The 18,258-nt window shown below is 32.4% G+C and overlaps 3 protein-coding genes and 1 long non-coding RNA gene across 4 annotated transcripts in view; 2 read left to right on the forward strand and 2 right to left on the reverse strand.

Moving 5' to 3' along the window:
- Nucleotides 1-11,329, forward strand: part of LOC119605889 — a 75,030-nt gene extending 63,701 nt beyond the window's left edge. Inside the window, exon 3 of the long non-coding RNA XR_005231612.1 lies at nucleotides 11,205-11,329. This is a non-coding gene — a long non-coding RNA (uncharacterized LOC119605889). The remainder of the gene's footprint in view (nucleotides 1-11,204) is intronic.
- LOC119605881 (exocyst complex component 5) lies at nucleotides 2,372-5,168 on the reverse strand. Its single transcript, XM_037959213.1, has 6 exons — nucleotides 5,010-5,168; nucleotides 4,000-4,940; nucleotides 3,346-3,942; nucleotides 3,080-3,272; nucleotides 2,704-3,021; nucleotides 2,372-2,630 (listed from the first exon to the last, which is right to left on the reverse strand). Exons 1-6 carry the CDS (start codon nucleotides 5,040-5,042, stop codon nucleotides 2,532-2,534), a joined length of 2,181 nt encoding a protein of 726 aa, XP_037815141.1. The 5' UTR covers nucleotides 5,043-5,168; the 3' UTR covers nucleotides 2,372-2,531.
- On the forward strand, nucleotides 7,561-8,970 carry LOC119605887 (transmembrane protein 179). The gene is made up of 3 exons (XM_037959226.1): nucleotides 7,561-7,820; nucleotides 7,905-8,292; nucleotides 8,354-8,970. The coding sequence occupies exons 1-3, from the start codon at nucleotides 7,711-7,713 to the stop codon at nucleotides 8,555-8,557; spliced, it is 702 nt and encodes a 233-aa protein (XP_037815154.1). The 5' UTR covers nucleotides 7,561-7,710; the 3' UTR covers nucleotides 8,558-8,970.
- LOC119605880 (hamartin) lies at nucleotides 11,214-17,445 on the reverse strand. The gene is made up of 7 exons (XM_037959212.1): nucleotides 17,005-17,445; nucleotides 15,922-16,447; nucleotides 15,589-15,854; nucleotides 12,822-15,417; nucleotides 12,606-12,763; nucleotides 12,368-12,500; nucleotides 11,214-12,308 (listed from the first exon to the last, which is right to left on the reverse strand). Exons 2-7 carry the CDS (start codon nucleotides 16,013-16,015, stop codon nucleotides 11,827-11,829), a joined length of 3,729 nt encoding a protein of 1,242 aa, XP_037815140.1. The 5' UTR covers nucleotides 16,016-16,447; nucleotides 17,005-17,445; the 3' UTR covers nucleotides 11,214-11,826.
- Nucleotides 17,446-18,258: the final 813 nt, after the last annotated feature.

Here is an 18,258-nt window from a genome sequence, read left to right on the forward strand (position 1 = left end):
ACTATAGACTAGACTATAGACTAGACTATAGACTAGACTATAGACTAGACTATAGGCTAGACTATAGACTAGACTATAGGCTAGACTATAGACTAGACTATAGACTAAACTATAGACTAGACTATAGACTAGACTATAGACTAGACTATAGACTAGAATTATAGACTAGACATAGACTAGACTATAGGCTAGACTATAGACTAGACTATAGACTAGACTCATAGACTAGACTATAGACTAGACTAATAGACTAGACTATAGACTAGACTATAGACTAGACTATAGACTAGACTATAGACTAGACTATAGACTAGACTATAGACTAGACTATAGACTAGACTATAGACTAGACTATAGACTAGACTATAGACTAGACTTAGACTAGACTATAGACTAGACTATAGACTAGATTAGACTAGACTATAGACTAGACTATAGACTAGACTATAGACTAGACTATAGACTAGACTATAGACTAGACTATAGACTAGACTATAGACTAGACTATAGACTAGACTATAGGACTAGACTATAGACTAGACTATAGACTAGACTATAGACTAGACTATAGACTAGACTATAGACTAAGACTATAGACTAGACTATAGACTAGCCTATAGACTAGCCTATAGACTAGACTATAGACAGACTATAGACTAGACTATGACTAGACTATGACTAGACTATAGACTAGAACCTATAGACTAGCACTATAGACTAGACTATAGACTAGACCATAAAACTAGACTATAGACTAACTATAGACTAGACCATAGACTAGACTATAACTAGACTATAGACTAGAACTATAGACTAGACTAATAGAACTAGACTATAGACTATACTTAGACCTAGACTATAGACTAGACATAGACTAGACTATAGACTTATACTATAGATATACAGTAGAATCTTATTAGACTATACTATAAACTAGAATATAGACTATACAATAGATGTGAACTATAGAATTTGACTATGGACTAAACTATATGATTAGACCATAGAATAGACTATAGATTAAACTGTAGGCTAGACCATAGACTAAACTATAGATTACACTATAAACTATACAATAGATTAGGCTATAGACTAGACTATTGACTAGACTATAAACTAGACTATAAACTAGACTATAGACTAGACTAGACTATAGACTACAAACTGGTCTATTGTTTATTAGTTCGAAAAAGTACTGAAAATGTTGTGGAGGTACCATTTCGATATAAAAATGTTCTGAATAAAGTACTGAAGTACTAAGTTTTCCATGCTTGTTCTGAATTATTACTGGGAACATAGAGATCTAGTAGCGTTTATGGATAGAGAGGGTACCTTTAATAATATTAAAATAGGGGACACCAGGGAGTCGTTAGTAATACTCGGGGTAAAGTTATATAGTTTTGTTTCTTGAATTATCAACTCAACCTTTGGGGATTTATTAAAAAAAATAAAAACAGTCTCAATGATTACTACACGTGAAGAAATTTCATTAATAATTGGAGATAATGTAGATTGGAAACTAGATTTAGTTTTATACGACGGTAGTAACGCCTATTATTGCCTATGGCTGTATTGTGTGGTGTATAGCGATGAGGAATGCACTAATGCTCAATAAGGCTCAAAGGACTCTTTGATCGGGCTCTGATAAAACCACAGCGGGTAGGTCACACTAGGTTTACTGAACGTAGGGGGAGGTTTTGGTAGAATCTCTGAAGTATTTCCGATCATTTAGATACGTCCATAGACTTCTGAGTTACACCCTCAATAGTGTTTCCAAAACTACATAAAACTCTCTTGTTGACTTCCGGACGAATTTAGTCTCTTTTAGACGGAGATCTTAGAGATCTGGAATGCCGTGGATTTTATAAACACACACATTATTAGGGGATCGCAAGTCAAGCAGCGCTTAAAGCTTAGGAATGTCAACGCTACATTCTAGCTTAGTAACTAGCTGCAGAAGAACCTTGGAAGTGGAATATGGATGTGTTGGTTACCAGAACACTGTGATAATTGACCAGATAAGGTTCGGAACTGGATCTTAATAGTAGAGATAGGTCGGTAAAACCGGACATTACTACAGGCTGATCCTAATCCTTGCACAGTAGGATGAGGCATTATTTTTCACAAATTCTGTTCCAATCTTGACAATTTTAAATAAAATTACTAAAAAAAACTGGTTTTAAAAGAGAATTAACAATCTAAAGGTTTCCAGGAAATAGTTTTGTTTGCGACAATATCGCTCCATAACCGTTCTATATAATGTGTGTTGAATCAGTCCAAAATTATTGATATCAATAATTTCAATTATCAATAACATACCAAAAATTGAAAGGAAACATTTGTTTTTATTGTTAAATCATTAAATGGAATGTTTTTCTTTTCCAAAGATTAAAGATATTTTATTAAATAATAGGTAGTATAACATATTAAGAAATTATAAAATAGTAATAAATTATAAAATATTATCGATGAGTAATTTGACTTTTTTACGTTTAAATTTCCGCTTCTAGGAATACTGCAATTTTATACATTTACTCGATAATACCCTTCAAATTATTGGTATTTTTTATATCACGAAAATCAGCACGTAATTGTATAAATTGACGTACAACCGATTTGTCCAAATAATTCTAGAAGAATCAAAAACAAGCAATTTTTAAACTAAAAACAAAAAAAGTAAATCAATTTAGTAAAAAAACATACCAAAGTTTCACCAGTGCAAACTTCTAATAGATTTTCTGGTTTAACCAGTAATAAGTTACACAAAGCATGTAAAATATCAAAGAGTTGGGTTACTAATGAACTGTCCAACTCACGTATACATTTGCGATACTCATTGACATCACAAATGGCGCACATGGCACCAGCCGTATTGAATTGCATCGTTTGTAAATGATCATAAATAACGCGGTGTAAACGTACGCCAAATTCGTTTAAAATAAATTTTTGATTTTCACCATCGATGCATTTTTTGATCTGTTGTATAACGGGCTGAATATTTTGACAGACATGTAAACAGGCCTGGAAGAATTATATATATATGTTTAAATGTTAATAGAATATAATAGTGTTAACTTACTGCCGATGATAAAGTGTCAAAATCAGAATCTGGTTTATTGTAATCAGTTTTCTTTTGTTCATTTTGTAGATAAAATTTAACCCAGCCTATTACCGCATTTAAGGTACGATCTAAGCCCTGATCAAGTTTATTTTCAATTTGTTCCATCATCATGCGTTTCTTGAACAAATAATCAGAATATTTCGGAGTATTTCTGAAAAAGACACACAAAACAAGCAAATAAATATTAAATTAAATTTCTTTTCATAGCAACCACAACCACATACATTACACAAGGCACCACCGAAGTATTACACTGATCTTCCAATAGATGTGTTATAATATTGGTTTTTTGTACCACATCAAAGAAATACAATTGTGGAAAAGTTCTACCCGTATCAGCAATGGGTATTATATTTAAACCCAAATCCAAAGCATAATTTGCATGCTCATGCATTAGGAATCTTAATAAAATATCATTCAACTTAACAATATTTCCTGGCAGTTCCGATTCACTCGATAACAAACGACAACGTTTAAGAGCAGCATTAGCTTCTTGCAACATTTTGATAGCCAATTCTTCGGAAAGAAATGTTTCGCCACCATAATCTTCAACTTGTGCTATATTTATATTGGCTTTGGTGCGTATAAGTACTTGCACATCACGCTTAAGTTCCTGGAAACGTTCGGTTGGTTTCTTTTGATGATTCTTACTAGCATAGAATTTTTCCAATTCATTAGAGCATTTAGTTTGTAGGAATTTCGATTCAATTTCTGCATAATTAGCCAAATGTTTTTGAAAAATTTGCTGGGTTAGTTTATTTAGCAAATCATCATCCATGGCGGACATGTAGTGTTGTAATTCCGAAGACAGTTTAAGGGTACTAAAGAAATAAGTGTATTAGCAATAAATAATTTTTACACATTGCTCTAAAACTCACCGTGAATACAACTCATATAAGGTCTTTAAATATTTCTCCTCATCCCTTTTGTCGTCCAATTTGGTCATGGCATATTGATGTAATTTCAATTGATAAATATTTAAAATAAATTTGGTCATAACCTGTTGTGGATTGGCAAATACTTTCTTTATAATCTCATAATGATGCTTACACATGGGTACAATGCCAATGAATATATCTTTACCGCCATATGGAGTCATTTGACTCTGCTCTATGTAGGCATCAATACACTGAGCATAACCTTTAAATTGCGACAATATTTGTGCCAATTTTTTCATTTTCTCTATATCCTCATTCTTTTGAGCAGCAGCAAACTCTTCAATTAACCTTCGCTCAACCTCATCATATTTTCTTTCGATTTTTCTTTTGGATTCAGTAAATTTCTCCAAGGGTAAATCTTGGGCTATAGCATATAACTTTTGTATAACATCCGCCGCTTCATAGAGTCTTGAGGGATCTGTGAAGATATCATTAACCAGGGGGCCACTAATTAAAAATTCCGACATATAATTAAGTAATTTTTGTGCCTCCACTGTACGGCTACGTGGCGTATTAACATTTTCCAATTGTTCTCCCAAATGTATAATTTTACCAGCCACCGAATTGATTTTCTCATCCAATTGCCAGAAAACATCCGAAGCCAATTGATGACGTTCCTTTAGTTTTACAATATTTTTAGCATGTTCTTCTTGTTCCTTTTTTAACGATTCCTCCAGACGTTCACATTTAGCCTGCTGTTTTTCCTGCAGAATTTTTAAATCTTGTATCGTTTGTATGAAGGTATCATGTAAGGCTGTGGGATTGAAATCTTTGATTTCTGCTGCTAGAATATTTTCCGAGGCGGTTTTTTTGCTGTTGACGCATTCGTTGTTGGTGCGCCAAGTTAATCTTTCCACAAATTCACTGACCTCAAAAGGTTCCTATAAGAATGTTATTAGTAAACCGCAATTGTTATTGTTTTTTATTGGAAGTTTTAATTTATTTTATACCTGTTCAAATTCTTCCATATATTGAGATAACATTTTCTTAAATTAGTTATTAATTAGGTGATTTTTTTTTAATTTTATATTAATTTTAATATTTCTTGTAATTTTTTCTCTTCAAAAGGCGTAAACATTTGCATACAACTGTTTAATGTCAAAACATTGAGGGTCAGCTGTTTTGTGACGTCATATTTGTTATATTAGAATTATAAAGTTGCCATATTTGTTTCAGTAACTACACCCTATATGTGGAATATTTGAATTCCTTAATAACTCTAAACGCCTCCATTTTTTAAATTTGTCTATGGATAGTACTGAACACTGAATTAAGGAGTTATAGGCGTTCGAAAACATTATATATAAGGTTTAATATCTGCTGAACAGTTCTCGGTTATTACAACCTATTTTTCAAGTACCAACATTTTGGTAACTATTTTCATACAAAAAACATCTGGTATAACGAACTCGATTTAAACGAATTCTCGGACATAACGAACTACTTTTTCAGTACCTCAAGTACAATTTCTTACTATTTTACTTTTTTATAACGAACTTAAAAATTATGTCATAAAATCATAGGAAAATAATCCGTCTTTGCTTTTAACGAACAAATTTTCCTGGTCCCTCGAAGTTACTGTAATATTATATTTTAACCCATTGGGTGCTAATATATATTTTTCTATAAAAGTGCCTATAATTCGATCCATTGTCAAAAATTTTTTTACCGATTTTGTGTTATCAAAACACTTTAGAAAGTTTTTGTATTAGTGATTGAAGTTGGCGTTGTCTCTGGAGCGATTTTTATTACATCTTAAGGTAAAGGCTTCAAAAGCTGTTTTAAAATTAATAAATTTATAGTTTACTTTTTGAAACTTAACTCTAACCATAATGAAAAGTTATTTTTAACTTTTTTATTATGTTTTTATGGAATGGTCATGGCCGAAAGTCAATTTTAGAATTAAATTTCGACAAATAAACAACAAATTAAGATAACAAAAATGGCTTCAGAGACAATTCAAACTTCGAATTGCAATATCTCCTTACTTTGACCTAACTTTTCAAAACGGAGTATGCCATAAGATTATTCGTCCTAAAATTAAATTTAAGTATTTTAGCGTTTTTCTGTGCCATTTCAAATGTTATAAACGAATTATAATATATAAAAATGTTAAGCGCATAGAAAATTATATTTACAATTGATAAAATTAAGTTCTAAAAACTTGTTTTATGGTTAAATTCAGAAAAATATTTAATTTAATGAAACTGATTTATATCCACAGGTATTTCCTCTTGTAGGAATTAAATAAGATGATTTCTACATTTGTATTTCATTTTACTGTACTTTAGCTTATAAGTTTCCCCATTTCGATGTTTTTATATACATATAAACGCTACGGGCAGCCAAAGTTAAAATTTCTTAAAAAATTGTTGGTGAGTAATCAAAAATTCGCCCTTATTTCCGCGTATTTTGATAATGTATCTTCCACAATTTGTCTAGATCTTAAGAAAGTTTTTGTTTTTTAAACCTTTTTACCAATCGACGTGCCCTCGTATTCGTTAAAGTGATGAAAACTGAAGTAAATACACGTCGTTTAAGAAACATATGTATGTAATGATAGTGTGCCCAAAATGGAATAAATAAGGAGGACGACAAAAACTGCTAGACTAAACATAAAACTTGAAAAAATACCACTTTTTACGAAGTTCATTCATAATATCATATTTAGTGCTCTAGAACATCGTTTAATCATGATATTTTCAAGTTTCAAATCTGAAATAATATATATGTAGTTTCAATAAAAAATTTTGTTACTCATATACCTATATTCCAAATACGTGCACTTTTTGACTAAAGGTACACGCAAAGCTCAAATGGAAATTGAAAAATATGTGCAAAATTATATCTCCTTATCAAATATTATCTTAAAATCGGAAACTCGTCTAATCAAATTCAAAGATGGATTAGTAGAAGAAGGTTTAATTTTATAATTGTACCTAAATAATAAAAAACAAGCGGCTTATCAAACATACTTTTTTCATTCGCACACACACTACACAAACATTGCTCGTACAAACACCGATTTTTTTCACGTTTTTGTGGACTTTCAAACATACAGATGTCAATTTTTTTTAGAAATGAAAATTTTTCGAAAAATTTGTTAATGATTATAAACCATACAAATGGTTTGACAAAAATTCAATATGTTTGTGTAAAAATAAAAAATTTTTAATTTTTGTACAAACAAACAACAAGCATTTGTACAAACGAAACACCCTCATACACTAGACGACAGGCTTGCACAAACGTAAAATATTGGTATGTTTGTCATGCCGTTTGTGTAGTCTATTAGGGCTTTAAAAGAGAGCACACAAAGTGTTTTTAGGAGCTGGGTTTATACCCTTGAATTTTCTGTCTACAATATTATCACAATTTCAAGAATATCGAGTTCGAGAATAATTATATTGATTTTTGACTTTTTAAATTGGCAACCTTGTGTTTATAGTAAATACAACTTTGTGTTTTTGTTTTTGTTTTCATTCTGACATTTTACACACAGATGTTGGTTTTTTATCTCTTCTTGCATTTTTTTATTATGATTCTCCCTTGCAATATACAACAATAAAAGAAAGTGTTTTTTGTGCAACTGCGTAAAATTAGAATAAATAGTAAATTGATTAAAATTAAACAAGAAAAATAATTTAAAAAATGGCTTTGGCTAATGTTTTAATGTTAAGCCAAATAACCGGACACGTTATAGTGGGAATATTATCGTTTTGTATCATTGTACCCTTAAGTATAAATTTACACGATTTTTGGTAAGAATTAAATACAATTTGATTAAACAATTGTAACAATAAATGACTAATTTCTTGTGATTGTGTGTATGTGTGTTTGGACAGTGGTCACTGTTTGTTATTTACAACGGGTAAATGGCGTGAGGAAGATGGTATGTTTGATCCCAGCTGGTCTTCATCGGGATTTTGTAACTTTCCTTTAGTAACTGGTATATTTATGTTGATCATATCCTGTGCACAAATCTATCGTTATGCCCGCATGAAGGATGAAGAAGGATTTTTGGCTCTATTCATAGATGTTGTCTTAAGCATATGGATGTTGGCCATGTCCATTATTTCCTCTATAATGATTACGTTGGGATTTATAGTTTGGTGTGATGGCATGACTGAACGTTTTCCCACATGTGAAATAACAGCTGGGCAAAATATTATACATGGCAATACGGATAATATTGATACTTCTGGTTTTTACATTGAAATGGGTACCGCTCAGGTAAGTTTCCTATTGTTAGCTACGTATATAAATGTAATAATAATTTTGCTTTTATTCAAAGTTTGGTGCCTGGGGTGCTTTTGCCATTAATGTGGGCATTGGTGTTATTGCCCTCTTGAAGTTGATAAACAATCATCAAGTACGCAATATTAAAGTATCCATGTATTTGGAACGTCAACGTTTAGTTAATCAACATCAGATACAGTCTGATGGTCGCTCTTCACCACCAATTGTTAATTCCAGTGATTCCGAACAAGCCAAATAGTCGAGTCAATATTATGCAAAATATTGTCATCATCTCCATCATGACCAGCAGCAAAGCCATCATGAAGTAACTGTATTTATATGTTTTATTATTTACATGTATTTGTTAATATTATTTACCCACTTTATTGTAATTATGATATATGATGCCTCCTATCTCTCTGATTTGGACATCATTTAAGTTAAGTACATTTTTTATTGCTTATATTAAATGAATCTAGTATTAACTATAATTCAAGTTGAATTATTATGTATTACGTTTGTAACTTTATAATTAACTTGCCTGGCAGGATGAATGAACAAAAACAGAATGAAACAAACATTTGACTATTTACAATATAATCTCAATTATGAATTATTACATACGAATATATAAAACTTAGATTCTTAAATAAACTAGCGAAAACCTTAAAACAAAACTGCTTTTTATTGTGTCTCCAAAAAATTTTTCTTTTGAAATATATTCAAAATTCGAAATTAAGCTAAAATGTACGGTATTTCTTGTTTGATATTGAGTGCTATCATCTCAAATTACGAGATTGCGTATTTCACGGTAATTATTTATACATATTTTTTAAAAAAGCTTTTAATAGACAAAGGGAACACGATCTGTGATCACTTATATCCGATCAAAAATCTTTGAATGATCACTAATATTCTAAAGAAAAAATGTTTTTACATAAGAAATTCCAAGAATGTTCAAAATTTAATAACTTCGCAATTGCCGTTAAATTGAGAAATCGTCCAAAATCGACTTTTGTATTGAAAAACTTAAATAATTGAAAAAAGTTAGTTTGAGAAAAGGCGGCCGATCTGTGTGCACTTATAATTCTCAAATGTCCTTTAAAAGAAGAAGAAGAACTTACTTTAAAGGCGACAGAGGGGACTTTCAGATGATTTTATAAATAAAGTTGTCTTTGCGCTGTTGTATCGTCACAAATATTACCAAAAACGAGGTTTTTTCAAACTTGACATGACTATAACACGATTTCTCTAAAACCTGATCATAAATTCCGAATCCAGATTTGGATTCATCTCAATCATTTTAAAAACTACTATCTATTTTGTTTGCAAGTGTTAGTTTTACTTCTGAACAATATTAAATTTTTATACGAAAACTTCTTAGAGTGTGTGCCAATCGGTAACAATTTAGTTGAAAATGAAAATTTTTGATAGATATGAATGAGGTGAACAAAATATTACTAGCTCATAGGGCTACATAAATTTTTGACAAATGAAAAGAAAAATTTGAAAATACAAAAAAATAAAATATTTTATAATTTCAGTTTATGACTGTGTGCCAAACGGCAGCAAAGTTCTAAGGTAAAATAAAATTTTCTTATGGTGGAAAATATTATCACTTTGGCTGTGCCAAACGAAATATTTTTTGATTACATTTAATTTTGACAATTGTCACTAATTTCACAAGAAAATCTGCATTTATTTTAATAAAAGAAACACTTTTATTGATTTTGTATTATTAAAATAAATTTCTACAACCACAAATGTATTTTATAAACTAAAATTATAAAATATTTTATTTTTTGTATTTTCAAATTTTTTTTTTTCATTTGTCAAAAATTTATGTAGCCCGATGAGCTAGTAAAATTTTATTCACCTCATATCTATCAAAAATTTACATTCTACATTTGTGATTGTAGAAATTTATTTCAATAATAAAAAAATCAATAAAAGTTCTTCTTTTATTAAAACAAATGCAAATTTTCTTGTGCAATTAGTGACAATTGTCAAAATTTAATGTAATCAAAAAAGATTTCGTTTGGCACAGCAAAAGTGATAATATTTTCCACCATAAGAAAATTTTATTTTACCATAGAACTTTGCTGCCGTTTGGCACACAGTCTAAGAATCTAAAATTGTTAATAAGTGTCTAAATTGATAAAAATCAGTTCTATCTGTGATTACTCAAATTTCTGACCAAATGTCTACTTTGCAGGGACCTACTTAAAATCCATATTTATACCCTGTACCTTTTAAATTGTTATAGGTAGGGAAGTCCTACAGTCTCTTTGCATGTACATATGTTTGTTGAAAATAATTTTCTAAAGACCCCAGATCTTCAATAATTCCATCAGACATACTTTCAAAAAGTTGTGTATTGAAAACTAGAAAAATCGGTTCATAAAGAAAGAAGTTATTCGAAAAATTCCGAAAAACCTAGACCTTTCAGCTGATATCTTTCGGAAATTAATTATATTATATCGAGATATATTCAAAAATAAGTTAAAAATAAGTGTTTTTGGGGATTTTACTGACATCTTAACCATTTATGCACAGAATTTGTACTTATTTTTTGTTAACGGTTATATGCGATTCGGAATAGCCAAATTAGGCACGGTTACTAGTTTCTGCTGTACAGGAAACACAAAAATAGTTGTAGCATTTTCATTTTTTAATAGCCTTTTTTATTTGTTTTGTATTTTTTTAAATAATTTGTAATCAATCATAGTGTAATATTTTCATCTTTCTTTTTTTTTTAATTATAAACATATACTCATATGAATAAGAGAATAAAGAGGGATGTGTGTGTGTGTGTTTGGTTTTATGTGTGCAGTAATTACAAAATCTTAAGATTCAGTAAAAATGTATAATAGTTTTTCTTTATTTATTTTTTTAATTATTTATAGAAAAATAACTTTGTTAAACAAATTTCAATTTGGTTTATTGATTTTAAAAAAGCGATATAAGACAGACTAAAAAGGAGGTACATATTAAACATCTTAGGAAATATTACTCAAAAAAAAAGTACCAGCTCAAAAACAATAAGAAGTAAAACAAAATTATTGGCATAAAATATAAGTATGTATGTTTGTATGATGGTTGGTTTACGGTTGTGGGTGGTGGTTATTGTGGTATTATATTTTTATTTTTTATCTCCAGTTTTATGTTTACTTAAATTTTGTATTGATATTTTAATAAAAAAAAATTAAAATTTTATCTTTCAACTGGAAACAATAGAGTTGTTGTATGTTAGACGTATAGAATCAAATTGGTTTTTGATTGGGCGTTATTTTGTATAAGTTGTGTGTTGTATTTATGTTATTTTATTACAAAAATTTTTGTAAGAAAAATAAAATTATCAGCAACTTATTATGTTGTCCTTTTTTATGTATATTTTGTTGTTGTTATTGGTTTTTTTTGGCAGCATTGCTGTTTTGTATTTTTTAGTTATTCTCTTTTTTTAAATATATTTTATTTTAATTTGTTGTATTCATTAAGAAAATAATTTTATTTTTAATTTGTAAAACATCAACGACGTTGTTGGGAAGATGAAGTCGGTTGATCTGTTGTTGCTGTAGTTGTGGTATTAAGGGTTTTTGAAGTGGTTGCTTTTAATGTTGTATGCATGTGCGTTGTGGTAGTTTTACCGCTGCTGCTGGGAGTAGTATTGACATGACTGCTGCTAACGTTGATAACTGATTTCAATGTGGCTCCGCCGCCAACGGCTTCAGGTGAATTTAATTCTTTTTGTTCCTTTAACAAGTGTAACACATTTGTGGCTGTATTTGCCGAAGAAGCCAAATCTAATGTTTGTGGTGTTATGCGTTGACCATCGGTTATATTAATGCCACCTGTTATTGTCGTTGATGTTGTGCCTATTTCCGTTATAGGATTCTCCACAAGTTGTTGCAAATTTCTCAATTCTGATGATCTTAAGCTGGTCGAAAGACTTTCACTCGATGCCAACGATGTTGAAAGCGGAGAGTTACGTTCCACGGATGAGGCTACATCTGTAAGTTTTTGTTTCATTAGCATAAGTATTAATACGGGTTATTTGTTGTTCTCTTACCTGTTTTATCTGTGTCTGGAGAACAGCAGGCATTACCTTGGGCCACTGTCAATGGTTTGTGTAGAGACATCATAAATTTCTCCTCCATTTGCATTATTATAGTTTTTTGCACTTCATATTTTTTATTTAATGACTTGAATTAAAAAATAAAAATTGTAATATTGGTAATAATGATATGTATTGGTATATCACACACACAGAAAAAATCTCAGAAAATTATAAACGTTCCATAACCTACCTTAAATTTCTCTTCGTATTCATCTTTGACAGCCTTAAATAGACGTTTCTGTTCGGTTATCACTTTTTCGTTATTCTGTAATTGTGCCTGCAGTTCTTGTATTTTATGACGAGCACTTTCCAATTGTGATGATTTATCATCTAAACTGTGTTTAAGATCTACAAAAGCAAAAACATTTTTTAACTAACAGTTTTTGTTTAAACCTTCCTTTACTACCTTTCAACTCTATATTATAGGCTTCCTGCAATACATGCAACTCTTCATCCCTGGCCCGATAGTTATCCATTTCGGCCAGTTTATCACGGCACTTAATCTGCACTTCTCCCATTACTATGAAATCCGCTTCCAATCGACCCAATTCTTGGCGACACTGTAAGCCCATATCGGCCTGTTGTTGCGCATGTTGTAGTTCCGTAGTCAAACTAAACACTTGACCACGCAATGCCTCCAATTCATAGTTGATATCCTTGCGTTGGCTCGATTCTTCTTTAAGTTTTGTTTCTAAATTTTCATTGGCCTGACGCAAACAGCGGTTCTGTTCCAATTCATTTTGATATTTTTCCTTTAACGCTTCGAGTTCCTCTTGATATTCACATTCTCGTTCATTGGTTGCTTTCTTGGTCTTGTCCAATTGCAAACTCAACTCTTTGTTTTTCATTTCGAAATCTTTTAGTTGTTCCTTCAAACGATCACGTTCCATTTCGAGACTTCTCTTATCGCGAGATCGGCCCATCAGACGGCGATTACGTTCAGCATGTATTTCGCGCCGGTAGCGTTCGTATTGCAGTTGCAAACAGATTAATTGAAATTGTTCCTGATCGAATCTATCCATGCCATTGTTACGCAGACCTCTTGCTATGAATTGTTCTAAAATCTCATTTGGCGTTTGACGATTCGACTCATAATCCGCCCGGCAATCTTTGCTTTCTATTAGCATTTGTAGTAGAGAATTTTCATGATTCTGTACAGGCACTGCTTCCAAAGTCTGCACCGATTTGTCCTCCATTAACGCCTTCACTTGGTGATGGCTAGAGTTCTTCAAAACCGATGCTATGGCCAACATTTTTGGGCATTTTTGTAATGGTCTCTCATTGGTGGTGGCTGCCGAATCCTCTTCGTTGGTATCAGAGTTATCGGCAGATGTCTGTGAAGTCTTTGAAGAGACCAAATAGAGGGAGGACAAAGATTTGGTACGTCTAACTTTGTGTTGGCTAGAGTACGTCGATTCCACCGAACAGTTGTTGCCATTGACTCCTACTTTTTCACAACTTTTCTCGTTGTAACAATAACTGGTCATGCGATTGCGCCTCTTTATGCCTTTAGCCAACAGTTGCATAGAACGACTGGTTGGCATTTGTAGGCCGCCTTCGGTGCACATGGTTTGATCAGTTTCATTACATTGATCGCATACTTTGGTTATGGGTATTTCCATGGGAGTGCTCATTGTTTGCAGGGGTAGAGGTGTGGAACCTGGCGTAGGTGTGGGTGTTGCCGTCAAAGCTGATAAGGGTGTTATGGAATTAGAATGAGGATATCTTCCATAAACTCCCATCGTAGCATAGCTAATGCTGCTTGTTATTTCAACATCAGGTGTACGACACATATCACTCGGCGTTTGAAAGCCCATTTTCGCGGACTGTGCTTCAATCGTTTGAAATGGACTTTGGGTTTGGCGTCGATCTTGTAAAATCTGCTGAATCTTGCGATCATAATTAGTGTTGGCCCTGGTCACCAAGCGGGTATTTAACTCTTGTTCTACATAAGTGCTGTTTGTACCGCCCACAGATGATGGGATATCGGGAAAATTAAAATGTTGCTGCTGCTGGTAATTGTGTGAATGGTGACCGTGTAGTGTGTCTTTTCCTCTATGGGGTGATGAAGGTTGACTAGAGGCAAATATATCTCTCACGGCTAAAGGATTAGCCACGCCAGAAGCTCCGCCCAGTGAGGGCCTTTTCAGGTCACGATTATCTTTTAAGGGTGTAGTTTCCGGTGTAGCTTCTACAGCCGCTTCAGGCGGTGAACAACCGCTTACCCCAAGAGTGCCCTGAGTAAGGGCTGAAGCTGCGGATGATGTGGGTAAAGGCATCATATATGGTGTCGGTGTGGGTGTTAAAGGGGTATGACTTGTATTCATTATTTCATGATAAGGACTCCATATGCCTGAGTTGCTACCAATGCCACCAATACCACCGCTAGCACTATGTTGTAGACAACCAGCTGCCACACCTGCTAATCTCTGCTGTTGTGGTTCTCTACCGATAAATTGATAAAATGTTGTCGTAGTTGTTGTAGTCGTTGCCGCGGCCGCTAGTATAGCACTAGATCTAGATGCCGAAATACCTCCACCGCCACCAACATCCGTGGTATCTTGATATTTCATGGGTAATGACAAGCACATACAATCAACTACGACATCGTGCGGCTGTATATCTTTCCATCTTTCCGAATTCATTTCAGTCTCTACAGTCGCCGTCACCAACATGGGATGTAGACGCACAGTTTCCAATAAGGGCTTAATCGTGTGCTGAAATATGGCACCCTTTTCTTTACGTATGAATTCCGTTAGGAATGTCACAAAATTACATGGAAACATACCATATAAACGATGAAATAACATTTGCAAGCCCAGCTGCAAATGTACCAATTTATCTTCGGATAAACGTGTCGTATGCTGATTATTCCATGACGCTAAATGAGCGAAGACAGCAAATAAATCATTGAGGAAATTTGGTACCAAATTGGGTATAATAGGTAAAAGTGTTATTATTGCCAATAAAGCACTCATCAGTGGCACAATTTCTTTTTCAATCTGAAAGATTAATAGAGAAATTTGATAAAATTTTATTAGTGTAAATTATGGTGCTAGTTAGATCACCAAATTATAGCAGGAAACTGCTTTAATTTGAAACTTTTAACATGAAAACGTTCAATAAAACTTCCCCTAACAAAATCATTGGCTTCAAGCTAAATATATACACACCTCTAAGTGTTTCAACCAATGCAACATGTCCTTAATCAAACGATGTTTTTCCACTTTAAACAGCCATGTGGGATGACGACGAACAACAAAACAAAATAAATTTAACGAATGAACACGTTGTGAAGGTGTTTTCAGCCAATCAGCTAAACGATCAAATAGGTAGCCATCGTGTGGAGACTGAGCCTTAACCAAAACCTCAATGATGCGAACAGAACCAGTCTTCAAATAATATTCCATCATATTGTGAACCAGCCATTGGTCTTTGGCTATAAAACATTTGATACTTAGAACGTCAAAGACTATTTAATAAACGAAACAAAAAGGAAAACTTACTCAGTGTAAATTGATCCGCTAATTTCTTTTTGGCCTCCTCACATTCATGATTTTGATTCGATTCCAAATCGTTGAAAATTTTCTCTAAATCCATGTTCTAATGTAGTTAGGGTATGTTTTATACTCTGGACAAAGTTAAAAGTTAAAGTATTTCTTTTGCTGGTAGTAAATTGGGGTAAATGTTGTGGTTTTTTTCTAGGGAGCACTCTTGCTTTTCTTATTTTATTCTTTAGAATTATTAGATTGATAGAGTGTTGTATGGTGGAATCTACGTCAGAATGGCAAGTTTATATTGTTGGGTTTGTCGTGGACTTTTGCAGTTGTAGTAAGAGTTTGTCGGTTGCACCACCACTTCCAATTGTTGTTTGTTATGGTAACGGCTTGCTGCTGTTCGATGTGTCGGTTTAATAATAATGGGGGACGTTGTAGTGGTGATAAAGAAGAAGGAGGAGTAGGATGTCGTATCTAATTTAGTAGTAGTAACTGCTACGTCTTCGTCTTTTTCTGCTTCTGTTCTGCTTCTAGTCTGCATTGAAAGGTAATCAAAGACAAAAAATATGTTATACAAACAAATGTATTTATTCTGGTGCTGCAAAATGCATCATTTAATAATTTTTATCAACTCCTTTGAAGTAAGTTTCTTGGCTTTGCAAACTTCTGTCTCGTATGGTAAGTTTATGTCAACCATCTGTCGTAGTCGTCTGCGTCAATGTCAATGTTTTTGTTGTTGATGATATTCAACATCCTTTTCATTTTATTTATTTATTTGTTTTTTAACCAAGACAAAAAACAGCTGGCTAGCTACCGCATATGACCGAACGGGCAAAACTCATCCTCAAACAAACCAGGCATTCACACAATTCTTATGTACGTCCGACACGACTTGCTATTTATGCAAGTCTCAAGTTCCACTGTGTATAAGTCAAATTTGTCAGTCAGTCAGTCTGTTAGCCGCCTCTTTATAAGTATATTTTATTACATTCATTTCATCTTATTTTCCTTTGCCATTTTCAATTTTATATGTTTTGCTGTTTGTTAACACCGCTGGCACTGCTGCGAAAACCTAACCAATTACACACATACCTTCTCTTGTTTCATTGTTTTATTCTTCGTGTCCTCCAGTTGAGTTTCTTCTTTCTTTCTTGGATTACCTCCTTTCTAATGCTGTGTTGTTGTGTTATGTTTTGTTCCGAATAAATAATTTCCCTCTGCTTCCCTTGGGTGGTTGGTTGATCGATCTTATTTTGGTCTTCCTTTTTTCGCTGCTGTCGTTGTCACTAAGTGCTCTCTGGATGATTGGTTGGGTGCGTTCGAGAATTGTTGCAAATTTCTGTCGTTCAGAAATTGAAACAATATAAAATTTTAGAATTTTTTAAAAATTTTACATTTCATCGTGCACCTTCTCGTATCATTTATGATTTTTTTCTTCTACATTCCTCCAAAACGAGCGATATTACCAGAGTAGAAGTAGTAGTTAGTTAGTGGAGGAGGAGCAAAACGAAGACACAAGTAAAACAATAGAATAAAGTATAAAATGAACAGAAATGAAAGAAAAAATCTGTTGGAGGCCCCAATAACAGTGATGGTAATTTTGTGATTATTCAACTGTCTAATCTAGCGATTTTTTAAATGCTTATTAATTAAAAATATAATTGGCGATACAATGAAAGGCGAAATTATATATGTATGTATATCGGCAGATAATATAATTTAAAGCAAGGCGAACCTATAAAAGGAGAAGTCACTAATAACTGTTTTGGAAAAAGTTTTCATTAGCTAAAAATTTATAGAAGTGAGGTCGTTTTTTGGCATAACTTACCGACTCTAAACGGCTGCGTTTTTTTAATATTTTAACCTTAATTTAAAATTGTTTGATGTAAACATTTTTTTCTCTCATTTGGTTTAGGAGTTACAAACATTTAATGATTTATAATATAATGTAGAATATCTTCCGCATTATCTATCCAAATTTTACTTATTATTCGCCTGCGGCGCTTTCCAAAAGAAAACAACAAACAGTTCATAAAACTTTTAACTTATTTCACAAAATCGTGCCCTTTTCCATCTGCGATGCTTTTTAACCTATTAGTGCATTACGTTTTTTGTAAGTCTACACTTCAGAATTATATGTATTTATGAATGTCCCGGTCCTTACATTTCACTTGAAAAGAAAAAATATCAAGATTTAAAAATGAAGAACTTAATTTTTTTTTAATGTAATGCGTTTTTATAACATTTTGAAAATTATTATTATTTTTTTTTTTTTTTTTTTTTTTTTTTTTTTTTTTTTGAAAAATCACTTAAAAGTTATTATCATTTAATAAATACTAACCTTAA

Source organism: Lucilia sericata, unplaced genomic scaffold (genome assembly GCF_015586225.1).
Source record: "Lucilia sericata isolate MDLA Ls3-8-SP2 unplaced genomic scaffold, ASM1558622v1 Contig000529F_arrow, whole genome shotgun sequence".
NCBI classification, from domain to species: domain Eukaryota; kingdom Metazoa; phylum Arthropoda; class Insecta; order Diptera; family Calliphoridae; genus Lucilia; species Lucilia sericata.

Coding starts and splice junctions, on each gene's coding strand:
- LOC119605881 (XM_037959213.1), bottom strand. CDS start 5,042: ATGTTATCTCAATATATGGAAGAATTTGAACAG. Junction 3,943..3,999: donor TTATATGAGTTGTATTCACG/GTGAGTTTTAGA, acceptor TTATTTCTTTAG/TACCCTTAAACTGTCTTCGG. Junction 3,273..3,345: donor TCGGTGGTGCCTTGTGTAAT/GTATGTGGTTGT, acceptor TGTCTTTTTCAG/AAATACTCCGAAATATTCTG.
- LOC119605887 (XM_037959226.1), top strand. CDS start 7,711: ATGGCTTTGGCTAATGTTTTAATGTTAAGCCAAATAACCGGACACGTT. Junction 7,821..7,904: donor ATAAATTTACACGATTTTTG/GTAAGAATTAAA, acceptor GTGTTTGGACAG/TGGTCACTGTTTGTTATTTA. Junction 8,293..8,353: donor TTGAAATGGGTACCGCTCAG/GTAAGTTTCCTA, acceptor TTTTATTCAAAG/TTTGGTGCCTGGGGTGCTTT.
- LOC119605880 (XM_037959212.1), bottom strand. CDS start 16,015: ATGGATTTAGAGAAAATTTTCAACGATTTGGAATCGAATCAAAATCAT. Junction 15,418..15,588: donor ATTGGTTGAAACACTTAGAG/GTGTGTATATAT, acceptor TTAATCTTTCAG/ATTGAAAAAGAAATTGTGCC. Junction 12,764..12,821: donor CTATAATATAGAGTTGAAAG/GTAGTAAAGGAA, acceptor TTGCTTTTGTAG/ATCTTAAACACAGTTTAGAT.